The sequence below is a fragment of the Perognathus longimembris genome, chromosome 14 (assembly GCF_023159225.1).
Source record: "Perognathus longimembris pacificus isolate PPM17 chromosome 14, ASM2315922v1, whole genome shotgun sequence".
Classification (NCBI taxonomy): domain Eukaryota; kingdom Metazoa; phylum Chordata; class Mammalia; order Rodentia; family Heteromyidae; genus Perognathus; species Perognathus longimembris.
Window position 1 is genome coordinate 20,623,234 of NC_063174.1, and position 27,965 is coordinate 20,651,198.

Here is a 27,965-nt window from a genome sequence, read left to right on the forward strand (position 1 = left end):
TAGTGAGCATTCAATAAATGTAAGAATGTTAGCTGCTATTTCCATAGTGTCTGAAATCCTTGAGGTTAAGACAGGAAAATCCAGCCTTGCTACTAGCCTGATTCTATTCATATTCCCAAATTCTGAAGTCCACTTGTGTTCCTGCCTTACTGTAGTATGGATGGGATTCCTACTGTGGGTCCCTGTCCCTGACCCTGTCACTCACCTCTCCAGCTCCTCCACCACCAGCTCCATGTCTTTAGACTCCTGTTTAGGAACTCTGCTAAAATCCATACCAGTGGATGGAGCTCTGCCAGGTTATGAAGGAGCCATTCAACAAATACTAGTTGATTGACTGACCCACTACATTCAACTGATCTTCTTGAAGCCAACCTGAATTGGCATCCAGGTGCACCATCCTCTATACCTCTCCATGAGTGTTCCAGGAAGAGCTTCTTTACCCAACCCCAGTGCCCAGTATCCCTGCCAAGGGCTAGGGAAGAAACAGAACCACAACAGGGATCAGGCTGCCTAGACTAAAGAATTCAGAGCAAGAGGGAAGTGGAAAAGAAAGCTGGAAAAGCCAGATGTGACCAGATGTAGGAATCTTGAAAGGAGGAAAGCAAGTCTGTATTGGAGGCTGGCAGGGTGTTGCTTCAGGTGAGGAATCTCACCCATGGAAACTCATTTTGAAATGACAAGAATGTGGTGGTGAGACAGGTACCAGTGGCTCATATCTGTGATCCTAGCTACTCAGAAGGCTAAGGTCTGAGGAATTTAGTTCAAAGTCAGCCGGGGCAGGAAAGTTCATGAGACTTTATCTCTAATTAACAAGCAAAAAGCTGGAAGTGGCTCAAGAGGGCTAGCCTTGAGCAAAAAGACTAAGGGACAGCACTCAAGCCCTGAGTTCAAGCCCAGGATGGGCACATCTAAAATAAATAAATAAGGTAAGAAGACCAGTGAGAGTATCACAAACCCTTCTAAAAGTCTACAGAAAGATAGCTTTTCTTCCAGAAAATACACACATGCACTATGTCCAGACTCTGACTCAAGCCTATAATCCTAGCTACTTAGGAAGCTGAGATCTGAGAATCCTGGTTCAAATGCAGCCCAGGGGAGAAAGTCCAGGAGATTGTCTAAAAAGTCCGAAGTAGAGTTGTAGCTCTAATGATAGAGCAGTAGCCTTGAGGAAAAAAATACTCCAGGGGAAAAAAAGCTCAGGCTCTCAGGCTCAGAAAGGGAGAGAGAAAAAGGAAGGGAAAAAGGAAGAGAGAAGGAGGAGGAGGAGGAGGAGGAGGAGGAGGAGGAGGAGGAGGAGGAGGAGGAGGAGGAGGAGGAGGAGCAGGAGGAGGAGGAGGAGGAGGAAGAGGGGGGAGGGGGAGGGGGAGGAGGAGGAGGAGGAGGAGGAGGAGGAGGAGGAGGAGGAGGAGGAGGAGGAGGAGGTTGTAGGAACATTAACCAGGTAAGTGATCAGATAGATGTTGATACATTCAAATGAGAAAGGTACTGGGGCTTTACTTTGTTTCTTTTTGCATTGTTAATGGATAGGAATGTGAAATTGGACTTGTTCTTTCTCTGAGCATTAATAAAAAAAAAAAAAAAAAGCAAGTCCCTCCTGGGGTGAGCCTATAAAGTGCTGTGGGAAACCTGCCAGGCAAAGGATAGGAAAATTGAGGCTGCTGAAAGGGTGGGGGAGAGTTGAGCAGGCACAACCTACCAGCTGATCACAAAGAAATGCCTAAACCAAAACCGGAGACAGATTAGAGCTTTGACAAACGAGAGAGGGCTGGGACAATAGCGCCCTGCAATTGAAACAGGAAAAACACCACTTTCCCCAGATCCATGTGCTGCCTATGGGAGAGGTGTGGCAAGAGGCTGGGTAAATATAAGAAAGACCACACCGAGCTGGAAAAGGATGGGAGGCAGGACAATATTTGGCCCACTAAGGGTTAGGAGGGAGTGCAGAGCAGTAAGGAAGTCACATTCATTCATTAGCTTAAGTTCAAGACTGTTTCCCCAACTAAGACAGAGGAAGAATACACTACAGGAAGATCAGTACCAAGGCAGTCAGGAGGTTTTCTGAGTAGAAAGCTTCCCTAGGTTGGTTTCTTAGGAGCCTGGAACTCTGGGTTGATGGGAGGATATTCGCCCAGCAGTGAATCTAGAGCTTGGTGCAGACCTAGCAGCTGTAGAGAGGCTGATCCACGTGCCTTAGAAATCTCCTTCTAAATTGAAGGCTGGGCTGGGAATGTGGCTAAAGGGGTTGAATGCCTATCTACTAAAATGAAGTCTGGAGGACTTAAACTTGGGAGAAGCAGTGAATCTGGGGAGGAGCTGATAATACCAGGGATTTTGTTTGTTGTTATCATTTGGATGGTTGTTTTGGGGTTTGGGGGAAGGTTTTTGGAGGGGAGAGGTTGTGTGTGCGTGCCAATCCCAGGGCTTGGCCTCAGGGCCTGGACACTGTCCCAAAGCTTTTGTGCTCTAGGCTAGTGATCTACTACTTGAGCTACACCTCCACTTCTGGCTGTGTTGTGTGTGTGCGTGCGCGTGTGTGTGCGAGTGGTTAATTGGTGGTAAGAGTCTCAAGGACTTTCTTGCCTGGACTGCCTTTGGACCGTGATCATCAGATCTCAGCCTCCTGAGTAGCTAGGATTACATGCATGAGCCAACAGTACCCAATCAGCACCCAATCTAATAACCAAAGGTTATTAGAAGATTGAACAGAAAAGACTGATTCATTGGCCTATACTCTGAACTCAGGAAACAACAAATGCTGGAGGGGCTGTGGGGAAAGAGGAACCCTTCTCCATTGTTGGTGGGAGTGCAAATTAGTACAACCACTTTGGAGAACAGTATGGAGGTTTCTCAAAAAGCTCAATATAGACCTACCCTATGACCCAGCCATACCACTCCTAGGCATCTATCCTAAACAGCAAAACCCAAGATATCAAAAAGACATTTGTACTTCCATGTTTATCGCGGCACAATTCACAATAGCCAAAATATGGAAACAACCCAGATGCCCCTCCACAGACGAATGGATCCAAAAAATATGGTACTTATACACAATGGAATACTACATAGCGATTAGGAATGGTGAAATATTGTTATTCGCAGGGAAATGGTCAGAACTCGAACAAATAATGTTGAGTGAGACAAGCCTAGAACACAGAAAACAAAGGGGCATGATCTCCCTGATATATGACTGTTAACAAAGGGAGACGGAGAGACAGTAGAGACCAAGTCTGTGAACACTGTATATGTGCTTGATACATTGTATATTGCATATGTGTCTACCTGACCTAGACAAGGGATGGAAAAACAGGTTGTAAGATATCACAAGAAATGTACACACTCACCTATTATGTAACTGCACCCTCTTTGCACAACACCTTGTAAAAAAAATTTATGTTCAATTAATAAAAAAATAATAATTTTTAAAAAAAGACTGATTCATTGGAAGTCTACTAGAAAAGCTGAAAGAGGAATTTAGAATGATGCCCAGGTTTGTTTGTTTTTCTTTTGTGAAAACTCATGGAACATAGACTTTGATAATGAAATAAGGAAAGATGAAAAGTCCAGGTGTTATGCCAAGTCGCGAGAAGACCATCAAGAAGGCCACCGAGACTCAGACATTCTGAAATGCAAAAGCAAGGCAAGGCTTTATTCAGGCGAGCTGCAACTCAGGCCTCATCCTACCCACCGACACAGCAGAGGTTAGGAGGAAGCCCCGAGCTGCGATTGCACAGGGCTTATAAAGGCAAAAAACAAAGTTACAGCCATCAGGTGTTCAAGCAAGCAAGATTAGGACACGGGTACAAATCTGATTGGCTCAGGGCTCGAGGCATTCTGGGGGCGGTTAGCGTTAAGCATTCCCAGGCGGTTAGAGTTCTTGACTGGCTGGGCCCTAATAAGCTTGTCCTGGGTTTGCTCACAGTGCCTGCTTATCTCAGGTTCGCGTGGTAAAGTGGGGCCTGACTTCAAAGTCTGGCTCTTCACAGGGAAGTAAAGGGGGGGGGGCGAGGAGAGATCATGAGTTCAGGTCAGTACTAAAAATGTTACATTTGTATAGCTTTGGAATACAGAGATTTTGAAAGTTAACAGCATGTGAGTACCAGATGAAGTCATATGAAGGGATGAGATTTCCCAAAAAGAAGATAGAATGAGACTGCAGGAGGCTAGGGGCTAACCACAAGACCCAGAAGAAACAAGACACTAGATTAGCCAGGAGTATACTACCAAGGGAATTAAGGGGGGAAATTCAGAAATGGAGTGATCAGAAAGATCAAACATTCCATAAAAGTCAATGGAAACAAGTCTATGTGAGAAATGTACTCACCTATCCAAGCTCAAGGATGGACTCAGAGACAAGAAGGGCAGTGAATATGAGACTTTAAGGGTGGCCTTGTAAGATCAGGTGTCTGATGAACACACACATTCTTGGCGATTACCACAAGCAATTTATTCCTAGAGATAAGCCCAGATTTCAGGGGTCCCCAAAGACCACCAAGGAGCTGATTCCAATGCAAGTACATGAAAGTCTTTATTGCAAGCTGGAGCCTGGACTCACAACCTTCACGGACAAAGTAGATCTGGATTGAGAGGCCCGCCCTTCTATCTAGCAGGGTTTTTATAGGGTTGTCAAGGGCGTTTCATGCATCATAGTATCATACAGCAAATTACATTGTGACATGGGAAAATAATAAAAACAATTTCAAAAGCTGGTTGGTGCAACTGATGGGGGGAACAGGCCTGGAAAAGGTGGTTGGCTGGCTCGTGGGGGTCGGTCACTTAAGCTCAATGGTCCAGGCCCTCATGACATACGTGCCATCCTGCAGGGCTGTCTAGCTGTTATCTTGCTGCCTGAAGAAGCACCTAGACCTTGAGGCCTTCTCCGCCACCTGCTGATTGGCTGAAGCTGGGGAGTTTACCACAAAAAGGGGGTTAGAGATCTGTTTCCTAGAGTCTAAGTCCTTGGCATTTTCTTAGAATAGCTGCTAGGGAATAACATTGTTAATAGTTAGCTGTGGCTGAGAGGGACTGATTTTAACTCCCTGGGTGTAGGGAAGTAAAACAGTTTTATTCTAACTCAATTATTTAGGCAAGGCCATAGGTGCGTTTTAAATAATGACTCAAAGTGTCCTAGCTCCACTGACTTCTGGCTACCTAAATTATTTAGATTGTATTGATACTTTGTCTAGGCCTTACACTAGCATGAGAGATCTCTCTCCCACCCCCTCATTGGCTGAGTACTGTGGGGTTTATGTTCTCTCCCAGACATTGCCCAAGTGACATTATCTCCTCTGGGGTAATTTGAACATGTGGACCTATTGAGATTGGTTGAATTTTAGAAGCAGGCTTTTTCCTGCCCCCTTTATTCTTTTGTGGCAGGCAGGCTTTTCTGAGTATGTGATTTGTGGTATACACACACACACACACACACACACACACACAGAGTTTCTACCTACTTCCTCATGTGATTACAGTCCATTCTTCTCCTTGCTAATCAGCTCTTTTCTAATTGGTCCTGTTTTCAGACTTTCCAATGCATGAGCTTTGTCATGTCTGCAAGTCCCTAGGCAAGCAAGCTACTGGTACTTTTGCAATCCAGATCAAATGCCTTGTCTTGAAAATGGAGTAGCACTGACTTTATTTCTAAGTCTATTTCATTTAACAACTTGGAAGTCATTGCTAAAGCTTTCAAGAAGGAAATAGAAAACAGATTACAGAGTGTTCAAGAGAAAAACAAGGTGAGGCAGTGTAGACAGTCCTTTCATGATACTTATTTGTGAAGAAAATAAAAGAATCTGGAGTGAGAAGGGGGATGTCTATTTTAGGCACTGGGCTACCAGCAGATGTGGGGTTCTGCCACTGTTTTCTAATAAAAAAATAAAATGCAACTGGGCACCGGTGTCTCAGGCCTGTAATCCTAGCTACTGAGAAGTCTGTTATCTTAGGATCACAGTTCAAAGCCAGCCCTGGTTAGGAAAGTCCATGAGACTCTCATCTTCAATCACCTATCAGAACTCTAATCTCCACCTACCAGAAAACCAGAAGTGGAGTTTGGCTCAAACTTGTAGAGTACCCTTGAGCAAAAAGAACTCAGGGATAGAACCCAGGCCCCAAGTTCAAACTCCGTGACCAACAAATAAATAAATAAATAGCTATGTTGAAAAATGAGCTATACATCTTGTGGGTGGGAACAGGAAGGAGAGAAAAGCAAAGGAAGGGATGACCTTGTCCAAAAAGAAATGTACTTTTTGCCTGACTTACGTAACTGTAACCCTTCTGTATATTACCTTTATAATAATTTTTAAAAGGGAAAAAAATTCAAAATAAATAAATAAAAAGTAATTCTGCAAGGAAGAATCCCTTGGAGAGGAAGAGGATGCCAACATAGATAACAGAAGATAATTTGACCTTCCTCTGGTAAGGTACTAGAAGATACAGGAGGTAACATTTCAGCTTTCGATGAGCCTGGGTGGGGACTCACTGTCAGAGCATGGGGATAAGGGGCTGGTACTGATGCTGTATGTACAGGGAGCAATTGTTGTCTGTCTCTTCATTAGAAAATATTAGGATTGTCTGTAGAACACAAGGAGGGCAGAGGGAACTAGGAAGACTGGGAGAAGATTGAAGGGAATGTTACAAGCATGCCAAGCAAAGCTGCTCATTCCAATGACCTTTCCCTATACCAGCATCTCCAGAATCTCAGGGTTTTGAGATGAGTAATCTTAAATGGAAAGAAGAGATGAGCTGGAGGTTGCAGGACAAGTATAGCAGGCATACAGAGTACAAAAAAATTAAGGATGCTAACAAGAAAGCAATTGAGCCATGACTACATCATGAAATGTCATCTGGAATAATAAAGAAATGAAAGCAAGAAGGCATTACCAGATGGGAGAAGAATAGAGGTTAAGAGATTGAAGGTTCCCACAAAAGGAGAAAGTACATAGGATTTAAGAGTTCTATTTCATGTTTCCTAATATAGAATGCTACAAAAGATATTGGTTATTAATTAGTATGCATGAATTATTATATATTAACTAATATATTATAATATAATTATTATATAATTGGGGTGTGTGTGTGTGTGTGTGTGTGTGTGTGTGTGTATGCCAGTCTTAGGTCTTGAACTCAGAGCCTGGGCACTGTCCCCAAGCTTTTTTGCTCAATGCTAATGCTCTACCACTTGAGCCATAGCTCCACTTCCAACTATTTTGTTTGATAGTTCATTGGAGACAAGAGTTTCATAGAGTTCCTTGCCAGAGCTGGCTTTGTCCTGAGTAGCTAGGATTACAGGCATGAACCATCGGTGCCCAGCCACATTTCCCTTATAACTATGATTATCCTATCTTGGAAAAATAAGAAATGGGTGAAAAGTGTACTTATCAACTGAAAATGTTACTTTAAAGAAGTAAAAGCAAGCTGAGCATGGTAGCACACGCCTGTAATCATAGCATTTGAGAGGATGAGGTCAATCTGGATGGATGAGGATGAAGTCAACCTGAGTGACATAGTGAGACCCTGTCTCCCAAAGAAAATGGAAGAGAAGAAGGAAGGGGGAAAAAAACAAAATTTCTATTCATCTAGAAGTGATAACTGCAAAGGGCATGCCAGTAACTGACATTTTTATATTTTTCAAAAGCTGGAGGCAGCAAAGCCGATAAAAAGTGAGGTTCTGCTTCAGATCTTATAATCAATGAGAAGCCAACTCCTGCCTCTGACAACCATTTCAACCCAAAGTCTCTATACCAAGGCTGGTCAAGAATGAAACTGCTGAGATATAGATCTAGCACTTTTATATAACAAGTTAAAACATTAATCCATTTATAATTTTGTCAGAGACAGTCTAAATCACAGTCCAAGAGTGTCATCTTTACTTCCCAGCCATGAAATCAATTTTGAGCTCTGACTTTCTAACTCTCCTCCCTCCCTCCTATGTCGTACATATAGCTCCTTACCTGAACCCAATAAAAAGCCAGAATGAAAGACCATTAATGAGGTACATCACAGTCAATCTCTCAGGACAGAGATGAGGAGGAATAGTGAAGGAAGGGTGTTGAAGAAGAAATAACAAGTAGCCAGCAGAATTAACAAGGACATGGGAAAGCTGTGGTAACGTCTTAGCCTGTCTAGGCTTCTGAAACAATAAACCATAAACGAGGTGAACAACAGAAATTTATTTCTGGCTGGCAAGCACAAGATCAAGGTACCAGAAGATTCTGTGTCTGATGAGGGCTTGAGCCCTGGATTCTAGATCACTTCCACTGTGTCTTCAGATGGTGGAAAGGAAAAGGAACTTCTCTGGGACCTGTTTTTACATAAGGACAGTAACTCTAATTAGTAGGCATGTAGCTCAGTGGTTGAGCACTTGCCCAACTTGTTCAAAGCCCTGGATTCCATCCTCAGCACCAAAAATCAAACAAATAAAACTTGTTTGTAAGAATCATATGAAAGCAGAGTTCTCATGACTGATTTGACTTACTTCCTAATTTAACCATCACATTCATGATTAGGCTTCAAATAATGAATGGGAGGAGGAGAGTGTATAAAAATGCAGACTATAGCAGGTAATATTCCTGGGTATGTTTTCACTGCAAGAAACATATAAAGAAATATGCAAGCCAGGTATGATTGCACATGCCTATAATCATAGCACACAGAAGTCTGAGGCAGAAGAATCAAGAGTTCAAAGCCAAGATGTGGGACATCTGTCCTATCATCCTAGCTACTCAGGAAGCTGAGATCTGAGAATTGAATTTCAACGCCTGCCTGGGTAGACAAATCTCAAGACTTTTATCTCCAAGTAACTAGTAAAAAACAAAAAAAGTCAGACCTGGAGGCATGGTTCAAGTGGGTAGAATACCAGCTGTGAACAAAATAAACCAAGCAAAAGACCCTGAGTTGAAGCATGAGAGAAAGGAAGGAACGGAGGGGAGGGAGGAAGAGAAAGAGAAAGTTCAAAGTAAGTCTTTGTCAAAGAAGACGCAAAAGAACCACAGAAGAAAAGGAGGAGGAGGAAGAAGAAGAGAATGAGGTGGCAGAGAGAAGAATGGAAATCAGATATGAGAGGATTTAATAGGAATTGAGGAATAAGAGACAGAAGCAGCAAATCTAGACCACACATTTCTGTCCTCCAGCTGTTCCAATGTTTCAGTGCAAACTTGAATTGTTTGCATTCTTTTTATATTCCCCAGACCGTCCAGAAACCAATTCCAAAAAGCCCATTTTTTAAAAAGCTCCATTTCAAGTTATTGTTCCCAGACGGAATAACTATTTCCCCAGTTTCTCATGCCTCATTTTCTGCTGCAATGACTAACCTCTTCATTAACTTATAAATTCCTTTTCTTCCAGAATATAAATAAAGATAATAATTGTCTGTCTGATTCTCTTCCAAAGCAACCTGGATTCCCTCCATGTCTGAGTTCTCATAAAATTCTTTTTTTCTTTCCCTTTTTTTAATTTAATTTTATTGTCAGGGTGATGTACAGAGGGGTTACAGTTGCATTTGTAAGGCAATGAGTAGAACATTGTTACCCCCTCCCTCGTTTTTTCTCCTACTTTCCCAACTTCCTCCCCCTCCCCAAGTGCTAAAAATCATTTCTGACATATTGTCTTGTGAGTATCACTGTTGCTTTGGTTCACCCTTTGTCCTTTGTCTCACCATTTTGTTGTTCCCCTTCCCTTTTCCAAATGAGATAAACATATATACAAGACACAGAGTACCAAAATCAAAAACAGTGACAACGGGATGAACCAAAGGGGGGTGGGAGGAAAGAAAAAAGAAATAACTTCACACAGTGCATTAAAAAAACAACAACAACAAAGAAAAACCTCTTGTTTCCATATCTTGGACTTCATTTTGATTAACATCATCTTATATGGTCATATGTACATAGCTATTGAGCTATTGTGAGCCTCTGCTAGGACTATCCTAGAAATATACTAATTATTACAAATCAGAGAAACCTATGTTTCTTTGGGTCTGGCTTAATTCACTTAATATGTTGTTTCCAAGTCTTCCCATTAACTTACAAATGGTGTGATGTCATTCTTTCTGATGGAAGCATAGAATTCCATTGTTTATATATACCACATTTTCTTAATCCATTTATCTACTGAGGGGCATCTGGGTTGGTTCTGTATCTTAGCTATGGTAAATAATACTGCAAAGAACATACAATTCTTAACTCTTCTGCAAGTAGGAATTCTGGGCCAGGGTGTTGTGATTGTCTTCGCAATTACAAAACAGTAAATTCATTTGCTTGAGAGAACCAGCCAATAACTTAAAGTGTGTCTGAGTGAAAGCTAGGGTCAGTCAGTTCCCTATTGCTAGGTTAAGTTTTCCCATCTCAATCATATGACTCATTTAGAATACTGGTAACTACTCTGGCCTTCTCAATGATGTCAGATGATTACTTTTTTTAAAAATCACTTACATTGTAGTCAGTGAAACAGCTCCCTATGGATCTAACAGAGAAAGACTTTACTGGAAGACAAAAGAGGATCTGGACCTAGAAAAAAACAACAAAAATACATGTATAGTCAGGCACTGGTAGCTAACACATAAAATCCTAGCTACTTAGGGGGCTGAGATCTAGGGGTCCCAGGTCAAAGCGAGCTCAGGCAGGAAGCTCCATGAGAACTTAATCTCCAATTAACCACCAAAAAGCTAGAAATGAAGCTGTGGCACAAATGGCAAAATTCTAGCCTGGGAAGAAAAACAAAAAAATCTCCAGGCCCTGAGTTCAATTCCAGGATGGACACACACACAAAAAAAAGAAGTATAAACTCAGAGCCAGAATTCCCCGGGAGTCCAAAAACCTAATTCTGCCACTAACTGATGATATGACCTTGTATAAGTTACTCAACTTTTCTGTGCCTCAATTTCCTCATTTGTAAAATGGAAAGATGATGTATAACATCATGGTACTTCCAGTTCCTCAACAATGGAGCATGGTGCAGTTTTTATACTCCATGAGCTTGCTGAGCCTTCTCCTAAAATCCCATCCAGTTGCAGGTAAACGTCTGTGCCACTCTCACAGACACTTACAACCGCGCCTTCAGGGCACCCAGGAACTGCTCAACAAGTCTGAGTAGAAATCAGGCCAGGAAGAATGGCATAAGAATGATGGTGGTGGTGATGATGTCACAAAACTCTTAGCCTGTGGTAATCGTAGCAGCTGACACTCATCATAACAAGGAGGAAGCTGAAAAAAACTGAAAAAAGAAATTAGAGATGCAAAATCACGTGGCAAACTTCTACCCCCCCCCCCAAATCGATGAAGCAAGGCAGATTTTAAAAAACCCAACTGCAACAGAAGAAACCTCTAAAAGAGCTGGGAATGGAGAGGGACAATTGCTGGATTTCGGAAGGCCCAGGATGGCCAAGCCTGAATGCTGAAAACTTCAAGGGGCTGGGAATGTGACTAGTGGTAAAGTTCTTGCCTAGCATGCATGAAGCCCTGGGTTTGATTCCTCAGTACCACATATATAGAAAAAGCCACCAGAAGTGGCGCTGTGGCTCAAGTGGTAGAGTGCTAGCCTTGAGCAAAAGAAGCCAGGGACAGTGCTCACGCCCTGAGATCAAGTCCCAGGACTGTCAAAACAAAACCAAAAAAAAAAAAAAAAAAACCTTCAGAAGGATACATGTGTAGGGTGACCCCCCCTATTTTGTGCATTTTACCTCTAGAAGCTTTTTTTTTTGTCTTTGTTTTTGTTAAGATACTGGGGGTTGGTGATTTCTAGGCCTATACTTGCAAAGCAGGCACCTTACCACTTGAACCACGCCTCCAGCTCTTGTTTAGCCTTTGAGGTTTTTCTAAAAGGGCTTGCATTTATGCTCAAGTTAGCCTGAACCACCACTCTGCTATTTCTGCTTGCTATGTGTAGCTGAGATTACAGGCACATGCTACCATGCCCAGGTTTGGGGTTTTGTTTTTTTCTGGAGGGGGGGGTAGTGTCAGTCCTTGGCCTTGAACTCAGGGCCTGGGCACTATCCCTGAGCTTTTCTACTCAAGGATGGTGCTCTACTGCTTGAGCCACAACACTTCCAGCTTTTTGTGGTTAACTGAAGATTAAGAGTCCCACAGATTTTCCTGCCAGGGCTGGTTTTAATCAGCAATTCTCAGATCTCTGCCTCCTGAGTAGCTAGGATCACAGGTATGAGCCACCTGCACCCAATATACTCCCAGCTTTTTATTGATTGTGATAGGATCTCACAAACTTTTGCCCTCTCTGGCTGGTAAACTGTCATCCTGGGCTGGGAATATGGCCTAGTGGTAGAGTGCTCGCCTCGTATACATGAAGTTCTGGGTTCGATTCCCCAGTACCACATATATAGAAAAAGCCTGGCTCTGTGGCTCAAGCAGTAGAGTGCTAGCCTTGAGCAAAAAGAAGTGCTCAGGCCCTGAGTTCAAGCCCCAGGACTGGCAAAAAAGAAAAAACTGTCATCTATCTCAGACACCCAAGTAACTAGAATTACAGGCATGAGCCACGCCACTCTGCCATTCTGTCCTTAACAAGGCCTGCCCTCTAGAGAAAATATTATTCCCACAGACTAACTTTCTGGGGTTTATCAGAACCTAACCAACCCAGGGACAGGAAATACCAAGTCCAAGTCCAGCACACCCCAAACATCCAGTGGAGGAACCTAGAAGCTCCTGGGATGTTCACAGTCAATGGTATAGGCTTACCAAAAGAATGAAACCTATTTGTTGAGTGACACCCCTTTGTAAAACTGCTTACAGATAATAAAAATATCATTTAAAAAACAATGAGGATATGGGTACCTGTGGCTCATGCCTATAATACTTCTTAGGTGACTGAGATCTGAGGATTGTGGTTCAAAGCTAGCCCAGGCAGACACATTTTGAGAGACTCCTATCCCCAATTAACCAGCAGAAAGCCAGAAGTAAAAGTATGGCTCAAGTGGTACAGTGCCAGTCTTGAGCAAAAAAGCTCAAGGACAGTGCCCAGACCCTGAGTTCAAGCCCCAGGACCAGCACTAAATAATAATAATAATAATAATAATAATCCTGCCTGGTGCTGGTAGCTCACACCTGTAATCTTAGCTACTCAGGAGACTAAGATCTGAGGATCTAGGTTCAAAGCCAGCCCAGGCAGGAAATTCTGTGAGACTCTTATCTCCAATTAACCACCAGAAAACCAGAAGTGGTACTGTGGCTCAAGTGGTGGAGTGCTAGCCTTGGGCTGAAGAGCTCAGAGACAGCGCCCAGGCCCAGAGTTCAAGCCCCATGACCAACATCATTGTCATCATCATCATAAACCTAATCATATAACTAAAGAATAATTCCTCTCATCCTATACTTAACCACTGTACCACTAAATATCTCCTTAGTAGACTTCTTTTTACTCACATTAAATAAAAATTATAGGAGGCATTGTTTTTGCACTGAGCTCCTATACTATATTGGAGCCTAGCCTCCAATAGGTCAGACTAAAAATTAAAATGGAGTCATTCATGCTAAAGTTCCATATCACCAAACCAAAATCAGGAAAGAGAGATAACCAAACTTCCCACAAGGGCCAGTTTCAGCTGACATGATAACTAAAGATCCTCTTATTTAATACTACCAGAAAGGTAACCTTAAATAACCTAAGGTAAACTAACCAATTACTTCCCTATAATTTTTTCTCCATGCCTTTCAAGCCAAGTAACTTTGAAATAACCAAGATCCTTTTCATTCTTTTTCTGTTCAATTGAGACCTTTTCTGCTCAGCTCATTGGAACATTTGCTCTGTGTTATGAAGTACAATGTTGCCTTATTCTAATATCCCAAATAAAGCCAAAATATCATGTCCAGCTTTCAAAAAAATAACAAGTCACACAAAAAAAACCTAAAGAAGCAGAGCAAGTGAAAATACTAGCTCAGATGTAACAGTAATGTTGGATTTATCAAGTTGGGAATATGTTATGGGCTGTAATAAATAAAGCAGACAATATACAAGAACACATGACCAAGCCAGACACCTGTAGTTCATGGCTATTTTCTCCTACCTACTCAGGAGGCTGAGATTGGGGAACAGTTCTAGATTATCCTGGGCAGAAAAGAACATTAGACTCCATCTCTAAAATAACCAGCAAAGGGCCTGGGAATGTGGCTTAGTGGTAGAGTGCTTGCCTAGCATACATGAAGCCCTGGGTTCAATTCCTCAGCACCACATATATTAAAAAAACGCCAGAACTGGTGCTGTGGCTCAAGTGGTAGAGTGCTAGCCTTGAGCAAAAGAAGTTCAGGGACAGTGCCCAAGCTGAGTTCAAGCCTCAATACTGGCAAAAAAACAAAAAAACAGCAAAAAGCAGAGCTAGAGGAATGGTTCAAGTAATAGACTAGCAAGCCAAGCAACTACAAGCCCTGAGTTCAAACCCCAGGACAGCCAAAAAGAATGAAAAAAAATAGCATGAACTAAAGCAAACTACTGTTGGAATCATTACCAGTAGAAACATAGGAACATTAAACAAAAAGCACCATTGGTTTTTTTCTTGGCACTGGTCCTGGGACTTGAACTCAGAGCCTGGGCACTACCCTTGAGCTTTCAGGCTCTATTCTTGGGCCACAGTTCCAATTCCAGATTTTTGGTAGTTAATTGGAGATAAGTCTTTCCTGCCCTGGCTGAATTTGAACAGTGATCCTCATATCGCAGCCTCCTCAGTATCTACGCTTACGGTCATGAGACACCAGTGCCCAGCTCAAAGTGCCATTATTAAGAAGAGAGGAAAACAGAAAACTTTTCCTTATGGAAACAGAGAAAAAGAAATAATTATGCCTTTTTTAATCAAGATTAATCTTTGCTCCTCTGTGACTAGAACAAGAGGTACAGATAATTCAAATTCTTTGTGTTCAGTTGCTTTTTCTGGCCAGCTGAATATAAATTAGTAAAATATTCCTGTGAGTTCATTCTTAACTAGAGCGATTTCAAATAAAACTTTCCAAAGTAATTATACATTAATGGATTCCCCAGATATTTTTCACAGGCCAACTTTTCCAAAGCAGCCTGGTAACTCCTTTCCCAAAGTTGGAATGATTTTATGATAACCTCATGTGTACCACTCACCTCTGTGGCATTGGGTTGGGAGCAAAGTCTTGAAGGGAAGACTGGAGTTCAAATCCCAGCTCTGTCTCAGCAGCCATGGGGCCTCTGAAAAGACCTTTCCTTTCTGAGATTTCCTTCCTTATTTGACAAACAGAGTCAACAATGCCAGACTGCACAGCATGGATGTCAGAATAAATAATAGATGGAAAGGCACTTGGCAAATTATAAAGTGCAGCACAAATTGAAAAGAGGAATTCCTTTTAGCAGCCATGTTTTCTTTCTTTTTCAAAGAAGGCTGCCTCTCAGCTATTGTTAACCCCTCAGTCATTTTAGATCTTTTCTTAGCAGGAAATGTTTCTCTCCAGCATCTGCTCTCCCTTCGATTGGAACAATCACCAGATCCCTATGCCTTCACTCACGCCCACCTCCTTTTCCTCTCCTGTTGTTCTGTTATTATGTCTGCCTTCTCTGAGACCACTCTCAGCCTTGCCTTTTACCCTCTCTGCCTCCCTTTAGCTGGAGACATTTCCCACTAGTAAGTGCTTCAGCCCTGTCCTTGAGAAAACCACAGTGGACTCATTCTGTTTTCATTTTCCATGGAAAGAGCTGCCTGCAGAGTGAGGCCTCATTCTCCACCACACTGCAATCCCAAATGGCAACGCTAAATTCTCAGGGCCTGTGAGGTTGAGGATTGCCTGGGGTCCAATGTTTTTTCCTTGTTTCCTGAGACCCTGAATTTCCCAGTGTTCTAAATTCCAGATCTTGTCTCCTGTCAACCTGGCCTTCTGTCCTCCATTTCTGCAGGGAATGGTTCAAGAACATGGATTTCAAACAGGGTGTGGTGGCGCATGATGTAATCCCAGCTCTTCGGAAGTGGGGGCAGGAGAATCTCAAACCACAGGCGAGCCTGGGAGTTTAAAGCCAGTGTGGGCTACCTGGCAAGACCAAAAGGAAAAAGGAAAATGTGGATTTCAGAACTGCCTACCTAGGTCACCCTGAGCAAGTGTTCCCTGAGCTTCCCCATGAGAACAATGCAATCTGCTCCCTAACGTTTCAAGTAAGAATTAGAAAGGACAAAAACTTAAAATAGGCCAGAAAATGGGCACAGAAAAGGACTCAATAGTTGATAACTAGTAAGCTGTCATTACTCTCCACAGGGTTTCAGTTCTTCTCTCAAAGCTACTCTAACCTCCTTGTTCTCCTGAGAGTCCCTCATCCCCTTCCCTTCCTTCCTGTCCCTCCCACCAGTTCCTATCATGACCTGTATCCCCTACAAAACTCTGTTCCTGCTATTCTGATCTACAAGAAGGCTCTCCCCACTACAACTCACATAGACATAGTCCAGACTGCTCATTTGCAAGCTGTCAGACTCTTCCTGTTGCTTTTCCATTATTACTGGTATCATTTAGCCCAACTCAACTTTGTTGATTTTGTGATGGGGGTAGGGGGATTGGGACTTTGTTGTTGTTACAAAGGTGATGTACAGAGGTGTTACAGTTATATAAATCAGGTAATAAGTACATTTTTTTAACAATGTCACACATTTCTCACTGTCACCTGGTTTTTCTCTCCTTGTCCCCACCTATAAGTCTTATAACTCATTCACCATAGTGTCTAGTGAGCACCACTGCTGCATTTGTTCACCTTGTGATTTGAGTATTTTAACAAACAGACCTACATCCATGTCTAGTAATGTCAGTGCGGAATTTCACCAGGCATGATGGTTTACTTGGGAGGCTAAGGGAAAAGAATTTCAAATTGTGGCCAGCCTGAGCTACATATGTCATCATCCGTTTTGGGGGTTTTTTTTGTTTGTTTGTTTGTTTGTTTGGCCAGTCCTGGGGCCTGGACTCAGGGCCTGAGCACTGTCCCTGGCTTCTTTTTGCTCAAGGCTAGCATTCTGCCACTTGAGCCACAGCGCCACTTCTAGCCATTTTCTGTGTATGTGGTGCTGGGGAATTGAACCCAGGGCCTCATGTATATGAGGCAAGCACTCTTGCCACTAGGCCATATCCCCAGCCCCGTTTTTTGTTTTTTTTAATCTGAGTCTAGGACTAGAACTCAGTACCTGATGCTCTCACTCATCGGCTAGCACCCTACCAAGTCATGCCTCCAATCACGACATTGTCTTAACACACACACACATACACACACACACACACACACACACACACACACACACACACGCATGCATGCAAAAGTATATACAAGTGAATCACAATCAAAAGAGATCAACAGCAGACCAGGCTTTCCTGATAGCTTACTTTATATTTTCTAGATGTTCTCATTTAAGGAAGAGGATATAATTTTAACATAGCTTTGCCAGTAAAATTATCAGAAATACCATTAAGAGGCCAGGTGCCAGTGGCTCATGGCTCATGCCTATAATCCTAGCTACTCAGGAGGCTGAGATCTGAGAACTGTAGTTCAAAACCAGCCCAGGCAGGAAAGTCCATAAGACTTATGTCCAATAAACTACTCAGAAAAATCCAGAAGTGGTGCTGTGGCTCAAGTGAAAAAGCACTAGCCTTGAGCAAAAAGCAGCTCAGGGACAGCACTCAGGCTGAAATTAAGCCCTATGACCGCAGGGGGGAAAAAGCACTATTAGAGATAAAGGCTTAAGAGGAATATAGAAAAAGTAATTTGATTCTAGTTAAGATCAACTGGCTAGAAGTTACCTGGGAGTTTTGATCTTTACAACTCAGAAAGGTTTGGAATAATGTTACTGTTATAGTTTGAATGTTTGTCACCTGGAATTCATCTGTTAGCAGCTTAATCCCCAACGTCATTCACTGATGATATTTGGAGGAGGGGAACTTTAAGAGGTGATTAAGTCATGAAGTGTAAGTTGTAGATTCATGGGTGAATAGATCCTCTTGGTAGTGAGTCTGTATAATAAGTCTCTGATAGTGGCACTTATCCACGTGATGTCCTATACTACTTTCCAAGAACTTCTCAGCTTTCATATACCTGTCATCTAAATTTTTAATAAAATAAAATTTTCATGCTTCAAAAAAAAAGAGGTAAATCATTCATTTTAAGTCATAGTTTGGGAACTTTCAGTCCATCATCAGGTATAGCATTGCCTTGGGGGCCTGTGGCTGGGCAGTATGACCTGGCAAAAGCAAGAAATGAAGGAAGCTGATAACCTCATGGAAGACAGGAAACAAAGCAAGAAAGAGAGGAGACAATCCTCTTTAGAGCACACCCCACAGTGACTTGAGACCTCTCACTAGCCCTCACCTGTCATGAAAGACAGGAAACAAAGAGAGAGAGTAGACAACCCTCTATTGAGGGCACACCCCACAGTGACTTGAGACCTCTCACTAGATCACACCCCTGTGGGTAGAACCCAGGGTCCACCACCTTCCAAAAGTGCCACGAGCTGAGGACCAAGCTTACAACATGTAGACTCAAAGGAACAGTTAGCAAACCCACAGCAAGGAGTACTCACTAGGACCTATGTTTCAACCAGATCCCAAGGCTGTTACTTTACTTTTTTGGAAAGCAGAATGCTTTGAGGAGCTCTGTGCATAGGGTTGGGTCTGGGTCAGTTGCAGGCTTCCCATTTCAAATCAATGGTCTATCAAGCTCTATTTATTGTAGGTAAATAGAGAAAATAATGCCAACTTCTCAGAATATTTTCAGAACTATATGCATATTGAAGGGCAAAGCTTTAAGTGCAAAAATTTATATAAACCAAATGTAGTAATACTAACATGAGTGGGTTGTTTTTGTGTACCAGGTACTGTGATTCCTAAAATCTTAGGAAAAACCCAAGTTGTTTTATCTACTCTCTCACACACTCAACACAACACTTTCAACATAAAATGTGTAGGAATTTCTCTCCACATACCAAGCAATCAATTCCTACCAGACACCAACTGGGAGCCGTGGAATTTAACTCAGTTCTGACACTAAGTGGATTGTGTCTGATCACACAGAGGAGGGCAGGGCTCAATCCCACAGGCTGCCCAGCTCTTGCGATGCCCGCAAGCCCCAGGTATGCTCTCTGGTTCTGACTGACAGGCTGCAAATCAAGGTTCTCATAACCCTTTTCAGAATCAATTAATTTGCTACAGTAGTTCACAGAACCCAGGGAAATACTTTGCCGAGGTTCGCCCACTTTTTACAAAGATACAGAGGATTAAGTACATGGAAGGAGGCATGGAGATTTCAAGTTCTCTCCGAGAACAACCATCTACATGGTTAACTGCCCAAAGCTCCGGAACTAGGTCATTTTATATGGGGGTTTTTATGTGCTTGTTTATTTGATTTTGTGGCAGTAGGCCTCATTCTCTCACTCATTTCTCGGCTCATGGCTGGTGCTCTACCACTTGAGCCATGTGTCCATTTGCAGTCTTTTCCTGGTTGAGTGGAGATAAGTCTCTCAGCTTTGTTTATCCAGGCTCACTCCGAGCCCAGGACCCTCAGATCTCACCCTCCCGAGTAGTGCTAGCAGTATGGTCCTCATTTTCTATTTTTAATGGAGGCTTCATTAGGTAGGTATGGTTGATTAAGTCATTGGCCATAAATCATCAACTCCACCTTTCATTCCTCCCCTTCTGGAGATTAGACTTCTTAATCAGAACACCAACCCCCACCCTGAGCCTGTCCAGGAGCCCGGTCACCATTCATCTCCGCATATAAATGAACACACAGACACACTCATCACTTCAGGGATTTAGGAGCTGCATCAGTGTGTGTGTGTGTGTGTGTGTGTGTGTGTGTGTGTGTGTGTGTGTTGCTGGCCCTGAAGCTTGAACTCAGTGCTTGGGTGCTATCCGTGAACCACTTTGTGCTTAAAGTTAGCCCTCTACCACTTGAGCCACAGCATCACTTCCAAAGACTAGGATTCTTTATGGGTTGGTTGGTTGTTTTTTGGTCCATAGTGGGGCTTGAACTCAGGACCCGGTGCTGTCCCTGAGCTCTTTTTGCTCAAGGCTAGCATTCTACCACTTTGAGGCATAGCACCACTTCTGCTAGTCCTTTATATGTCTTTTTTTTTTTTTTTTTTTTTTTGGCCAGTCCTGGGCCTTGGACTCAGGGCCTGAGCACTGTCCCTGGCTTCCTTTTTGCTCAAGGCGAGCACTCTGCCACTTGAGCCACAGCGCCACTTCTGGCCATTCTGTATATGTGGTGCTGGGGAATCGAACCCAGGGCCTCATCCCCAGCCCTCCTTTATATGTCTATTTAGAGTACTTTATTGGAGATAATAGTCTCACAGGGACTTTTCTGCCCAGGCTGGCTTTGAACCATGATCCTCAGATCTCAGCCTCCTGCATAACTAGGATTATAGACATGTAGCCCCTGGCTTCAAGATTTTATATTTGTTACAGGTTATCATAATGTGAAAGGGTTGATACATACTTTATAAGACAAGAGGGTTGAGGAAGAGAAAGAAATACAATGGATAGAAACTTAAATAACAGGCTGATCATTAGAAAGAAGAAACAAAGAGCAAAAAAAACTTCATTAATTATGGAGCTAAAGAGTGTGAGACAGGGTTTGGAATATGGCTTAGTGGTAGAGCATTGGCCTAACATGCACAAAGCCCACATAAATAGAAAAGGCCAGAAGTGGGCACTGTGGCTCAAAAGGTAGAGTGCTAGCCTTGAGCAAAAAGAAGCCAGGGACAGTGCTCAGGCCCTGAGTTCAAGCTCTAGGACTGCCCTCCCCCACAAAAAAGAGAAAAGAATGTGAGACAGCAGTAATTTGAGTTTGAGTTTGAGTTTAGCTACACTTGCTGGGCATGGTAGTTTATACCTATAATCTCAGCACTCAGGTGGCTGAGGCAAAAGGGAGGGAAGGGAGACAGAGGAAGGAAAAGGAAAAAGATATTTGGTATGCAGGTTACTGACACATCTCCAACATACTCAATACTCTCTTACATAACTCTAATACATGAAGTTGGTAATGATTATCAAAATCTCCTGACATTAAAAAAAATTTTTTTTGGTTTGGCCAGGCATCAGTGGCTCGTGAATGTAATCCTAGCTACTCAGGAGGCTGAGATCTGAGGATTGCAGTTTGATGCCAACCCAGGCAGGAATTACTGTGAAACTCTTATCTCCAATTAACCACCAAAAAGCCAAAAGTAGAGCTGTGGCTCAAATTGTACAGTGCTACTCTTGAGTGGAAAAAGCTCAAGGACAGTGCCTGTGGCTTGACTTCTAGCTCCAGGAGCGGCACCAAACAATAAAATATTTTCTTATTGAATCATCATATTCAACTTCTTTTCTACTGTTCAAAGAAGTAAACAGGAATTTTATTTTTTGTGACTGAAGCAGTCTTTGCTTCCCTCAACTTCATATGAAGCCTTTCAATTGTGTGACTACTCTGCCATCTAGCTTCCTAAGCCTACATAGCTGTGTTGAGATTCTCTGCGACATATAAGGAATAAGCAGTGCATTGGTTCAAGGTCTTTGTTTCAGAACACTTAACAAATGTTTGATAAAACAGACAGACAGAAGAGAAAACAGAAGGTATCATGTCTCTTCCATAACAGGAAACAATTCTTATCTAAAAGGTTAGTAATCTAAGACACTGTGAGAAACCCCTGAGCCAATTAAATAAAGGTTAATGAACAACATCCTTTTTCACTTTTGTTTTTTGTTTGTGTGTGTATACGTCATAGTGGAGTTTGAACTCAGTGCCCGGATGCTGTCCCTGAGCTCTTTAGCTCAAGGCTAGCATTCTACCACTTTGAGCCACAGCTCCACTTCCAGTGGTATTTGAGGGTTATTTGGAGATAAGAGTCTCACAGGGATTTTTCTGCCTGGGCTGGCTTCAAACTCCGATCCCCAGGTCTCAGCCTCCTGAGTAGTTAGGATTACAGGCATGAGCCACCAGCACCTATATTCCTTTTTTGTTTTCCTTAATCAAAAAGTAAGTATTTCAAGTGTGGCTCCAAGTGGTCAAATGTCTGTCTAGTAAGTACAAGGACCTGAGCTGAAACCCCAGAACCACTAAAAAATAAAAAAGCAGTCAACCTGATGGGACTGAGAAGTGATCAGGAGATAAGAAATGCACCTTTTTTTTTTTTTTTTTTTTTTTTTTGCCAGTCCTGGGCCTTGGACCCAGGGCCTGAGCACTGTCCCTGGCTTCCTTTTTGCTCAAGGCTAGCACTCTGCCACTTGAGCCACAGCGCCGCTTCTGGCCGCTTTCTGTATATGTGGTGCTGGGGAATCGAACCTAGGACCTTGTGTATCCAAGGCAGGCACTCTTGCCACTAGGCTATATCCCCAGCCCCAAGAAATGCACCTTTAGTTGTAGGATGGAAGTCCAGATGGAATTAAAGGAAGAAAAGGAGAGCGCCAGCTTCTTTCCGGCCACCATGATGGGAGCTGCTCCACTCCACTGTGTCCTTCTGGCCACGATGGGATGAAACCTCTAAAACTATAAGCCAAAAGAAATCCTACATTCTCTTAATTTAAAAAAAAAAAAAAGGCAGCAATGGAGAGGGCTACCAGGCACCAGCTCATGCACTAGCTCATACACTAGCAAGTCAGAAGACTGAGATCTAACGATTGCAGTTCAAAGCCAGCCCAGGCAGATAAATCCAAGAGAGTCTTGGATTTGCCAAAAGTGGATTGTGGTTTGAATGACAGAGCACCAGCTTTGAGCAAAAAAAGCCAAGCAAGAGCACAAAACCCTGAGTTCAAGCTTCAGTACCAATAACACAGTTAGAGGCAGAACATCCTGGAATGCAGAGTTTGGACATAAACTGAGTGAGGTTAACATGAAAAGCTAAAGATCAAACACGACATCTATCCATCCATCTGTGGATGAAATCTGTGACTTCAGTGGAAAGGAAATTTTTTTCTAGTAATCTGTGTATGTCCTATGATTGTGCTTTTTTAAACCTTGATGCCCTTAAATTACCAAGAAAAAAACTTTATTATAAAAGTTTTAGCTGAGTGCTAGTGGCTCATATCTGCAATCCTAGCTACTCCGGAGCTGAGATCTGAGGATAAAGTTTGAAGCCAGCCTACGCAGAAAATTCCATGAGACTCTTCTCTCCTACTAACCAGCAAAAAATTCTTGCAGGGGAACACAAATAGAAAGAGTGATATGTTCTCATTCCATCATCAACTTTTATTGGTCACTTACAACAGAAATAAAAGATTCATTTTTGTTTATTTGTTTGTTTATTTTGTTCGTCCTGGGGCTTGAACTCTGGGCCTGGGTGCTGTCCCCAAGCTCTTCAGCTCAAGGCTAGCGCTCTACCACTTGAGTCACAGTGCCACTTCTGGGTTGTTGTTTTTTGTGTGTGTAGTTAATTGGAGATAAGAGTCTCACAGACTCTCCTGATCTAGCTGGCTTTGAACTTCGATCCTCAGATCTCAGCCTCCTGAGTAGCTAGAATTACAGGTGTGAGCCACCAATGCCTGGCAAAAGACTAGTTTTTATAAAGTTGATCAGGAAAATAAAAATATGAAAGATTCCGAATGGATCAAAAATACAGCTGGATGTTTCTGTCCCAAAAAATTCTTCTTTAAATAGAATTTCCTGTTGTATAATCTGTCTCTACAGTCTGATTCCACAGGGTTTAACCATCTTTAAGTTTTTTTGTGCCAGTGTTGGAGCTTGAAGTTAGCACCTTCAATTCTCACTTGGCTTTTTCAATCAATGCTTTAGGAATCGGGACACACCTCTACTTCCTCTTTGAGCCATTCCTAACTCTCTACCTACATGCCGGTGTATTTTGCCTACTAATGGGTACCTGCTTTTTCTTCAATTCATAATGTGAAAGAAAAAGAATTTACTAAGGATAGCTGTTGGCATATGAAAAGGAAGACCTTACTCAGGTGATGAGATGAAGTGAGCATGGATGGCAGCCTCCACACAGTGAAATACTAGCCTCAAACTCAAATATAACATGGGAAAGAGGGAATGCATAGCCAAGAAGCTGGGTTAAGGTAGACAGATGGAAAATTATTAAGACAAGAGCAAATAGATTCTTCTTTAAACCAATAACAGGATAGGGACAGTGAAAGGTCAGATATCAAAGGTGGTTAAATATTAAAAATAGAGGCACTTGCTAAATTAACCTTAGCAGAAGTCTTTCTAAAACAACTCTATCTCTGGACAATGGACCTTATTTCTCAGGACTTCAAAGTTATATAAGAATACTACAGGGGGCTGGCAATGCAGCTTAGTGGTAGAGTGCTTACTTAGTATGCATTAAGCCCCAAGTTTGATTTTTCAATACCACATAAACAGAAAAAGCTAGAAATGATGCTATGGGTCAAGTGGTAGAGTGCTAGCCTTGAGCAAAAGAAGTTCAGGGACAGTGCCCAGCACCAGGACTGACAAAAAAAAAAAGAATACTACAGGAAGAAAAATCAAACTTTAAGAGACAGGAAAAAGATAAAAACTAGGGCTGGGAATATGACTTGTATACATGAAGCCCTGGGTTCGATTCTTCAGCACATATATAGAAAAAGCCAGAAGTGGCGCTGTGGCTCAAGTGGTAGAGTGCTAGCCTTGAGCAAAAAGAAGCCAGGGACAATGCTCAGTGCTCAGACCCTGGGTTCAAGCACCAGGACTGGAAAAAACAAAACAAAACAAAAAAGATAAAAATAATGAAGATTATGTGTTTATATGGGAAGACTATTGTAAAGACACCATTTTCCTCAAAACTGATCAGTGATATTTCAAATAAAATCTCAAATAAGATTTTATACATATATATACTACATATGTATATATATACACATATATATATATGTGTGTGTATATATATATATATATGTGTGTGTGTATATATATATAGCTAGTCCTGGGGCTGGAACTCAGTGCCTGGAGACTGACCCTGAGCTTCTTTTGCTTAAGGCTAGAGCTTTACCACTTGAGCCACAGGGCCACTTCTGGCTTTTTCTGTTTGTGTGGTACTGAGGAATGGAACCCAGGGCTTCAGGCACGCTAGGCAAGCACTCTACCACTAAGCCACATTCCCAGCATGAATATGAATATTTGTGTGTTTGTGTGTGTTCCTCTGAGGAATATATACTCCTAAGCACCTTGGTGGCAAAAGATTCTGAAGAATTTTTCATTGAAGAAAATGGCAATTTCTAGATTATAATTAAATTGTGTTTTAGAGAAATCAGCTGTGTCTTTTTTTTTCAGTTTTTACAAATATTGTTTATTTTAATGAGGCTGGTACAGACAGTGTCCATTTAAAACCCATGCCCCAGACCAAAAAGTACAAATAAAATCAAAGGGAGCAGTGTTCTGTTGTATATACTTCTTCACCAACAACTTTATTAACTTCTAATGAAAATTAGAACTTTTCTGGGTTCTTCTGACAAGATTTTTTTTTAATCTTAAAACACTTTCTCTTCAGTGAAGCCATCTTTGGAGTTAAGCATCACTCTTACCACGTCTGCCAGCTTGATTCCAATCCTGATCTATTCCTCTTCTTTTGGTCCAAACCCTCAGACTTTAAAAAGTAGCTTCAAGTTAAGGAAAGGTCATTTTCCTACAGTTCAGTTCTATGAAAAACTTCCATCTACCACTGAAAGTCATAGTGCAGGAGTGAGGCAATCACATGCTAGAACTTCAGGGCCAAGTCTTGGAAAGTCTTTGTGAACACTCGCATTGGTCGATCTTACCTAAAATTGCAGTCCTGAAAAGTGGCCTCTCTGTGCACATACGTCATTTTTTTTAAATGAGAGGGCAATGTGAAGGGGGCTGAGGTTTGATCACCAAAATTCAGCACAATGAAAACAAATGATAATGAATAATGAGCACTAGAATTCAAATTAACAGATGTTTTAAAGAGATGGAGTGCCAGTATTCAGTTCCATTTTGAACACCACATTACAAAAGAACTATTTTTAAAAATAAAAAGGATTGAGGCAAAAGAAAAAGAAAATAAAAAGAATATCTAAACCGTTGAATGACCCCCCGTTTGTTCCTGATAAACTTCAATCACATCTTCTTCCTCCATTCCCAGTTCTTTTGGAGTATGATTATCAGCAATTCTCTGACCTTCAAAGAAAAACCTGAGTGAATTCATTGGAACTCCCTGTCTTTGACAGTACGATTCTTTGAGTTTCTTGAGATGTGTTGTCATTTTCACTTTGAAGTGAATCTCACTGCTATCCTGTCCAATGACTTTGAGTTTAATGTATTCTCCGTCCTTCTTATCCCCCAAGTCCTCAGTTGAAGGTTTTGCCTCCTGGTCAGACATGGTAGCTGTGGCTTCACCCGGAGGTCTCTGCACAGCAGCGGCTTCGGGCGGACAGGACCTCGCTCCAGGGTTTACAAATCCGTCCAGCTGTGTCTTATTTGCTGAAAGGAATGGTCTCTTCTAGCCAGCTATAGTAAGAAATATAGTTCAACTTACACTGTGAACTGAGAAAATCCACAGATTGGCAATGACAATCTGTATATTATTCGACAAAACCCAATACTTGCCTGGTGGCTCTTCCAGACTTAAAACATCTGACAGAACATTAGAAAGTATTAATAAATTTTTAAATGATAATCTCCCTCTATCCATGTGTTTAAATGCTTTAAAATATTCAACCAGATGGTCACTGGTAGCTTACACCTATAATCCTAGCTACTCAAGAAGCTGAGATCTGAGAATTATCGTTCAGAACTAGTCCAGGCAGAAACTCTTATCTCCAAATAACCAGCAAAACTCCAGTTATTGGAGGAAGTGGAGGCATAACTGAAGAGGTAGAGCATAAACTATTAGCCAAAAAAAGTCAAACAAGAGCTCAAGACCCTGAGTTCAAGCCCCAGTACTGGCATCAAAAACAAATCAATGAAAGGGCTGGGAATGTGGCTTAGCGGTAGAGTGCTTGCCTGGCATGCATGAAGCCCTGGATTGGATTCCTCAGTACCACAGAAAAGGCTGTAAGTGGCACTGTGGCTCAAGTGGCAGAGTGCTAGCCTTGAGCAAAAGAAGCTCAGGGACAGAGCCCAGGCCCTGAGTTCAAGACCCAGGACTGGCCAAAAAAAAATCAACAAAAAAGTTTTCACTCATGTAAGCAGCTCTCACCATGGTAATGTTTGCCTCTTTAACCTCTTCACAGTTTGGATGTATTCACTTTAATTCTCCTGGGGTTGCTGTTTAGTCAAATACTTCAGGGGTTTAGTATAAGAAATACTAACTTTCTTTATTTTTTCCCTTCATAACCAAAAGAAGTAAAATCTCTGGCAACCAACTGTCTCAACTATGGCTGTTTCATGAGAAACAGGGATAAGGAAGGCCTAAACCAGGTATAAGAAATAAACATTAGTTGCTCCATTAGGATATTGTTCAAGGGAAGTATTGTTCAAGGGAAGTGGCTCAAAAGTGATTGTGAAGGGGAATTCACTGAGGATTGTGTAAGATGGTTCTTCATAGCATAGCTCTTAAATAGCAAAAGTCAAGCATTGACTCTGAATTTTCCTATACATGTGTTGAGAGACAACCAACTGAAGTCTTCAAATCCCCTCTGAAGAAGAGGATTTTTCTGCATAGATAAAATCTTGCAATGATAAAAAGCAATCTTTCCTCTCCATCGAATCTTAATTCTTGTAGCGAATAATTTTCCTGAACTAAATGCTTCAGATAGAAAATCCAAACCTAGGATAGGCATGGTACCCAAGAATCCCAGCTACTCAGTAGGTAGAGATCAGTAGGATCAGTTTGAGGCTAGCCTAGGCAAAAGTTAGCAAGACTCCATCTCAACAAAACAAGCAGCTGTGCAGGAGGCATAAATAGAAGGCTTTGAGTCCAAGCAGGCCTGGGCAAAAATGGAGTCTCTTCCTGAAAAGAAACAAAAGCAAAGGGGCTAGGGGTAAGCATGAGGTCCTGAGTTTGTTATCCAGTAAGTCATTGAAAAACTTGACCAGCATTCTTTAGAGTGTCAAACAAACTTCACGACAGCAGAAACTTAACTGAGGCTTCAAATTATAATTAA

At 42.0% G+C, this 27,965-nt stretch overlaps 1 protein-coding gene and 1 long non-coding RNA gene across 2 annotated transcripts; both read right to left on the reverse strand.

Annotated features, from left to right (window-relative positions):
* Positions 1–3,162: 3,162 nt before the first annotated feature.
* LOC125363377 lies at positions 3,163–27,845 on the reverse strand. Its single transcript, XR_007213219.1, has 3 exons — positions 27,740–27,845; positions 9,109–9,119; positions 3,163–3,172 (listed from the first exon to the last, which is right to left on the reverse strand). It is a non-coding gene; the product is annotated as an uncharacterized LOC125363377 (long non-coding RNA).
* LOC125363376 (small ubiquitin-related modifier 1-like) lies at positions 25,625–26,261 on the reverse strand. Its single transcript, XM_048362546.1, has one exon. The coding sequence runs from the start codon at positions 26,237–26,239 to the stop codon at positions 25,934–25,936; it is 306 nt and encodes a 101-aa protein (XP_048218503.1). The 5' UTR covers positions 26,240–26,261; the 3' UTR covers positions 25,625–25,933.
* Positions 27,846–27,965: the final 120 nt, after the last annotated feature.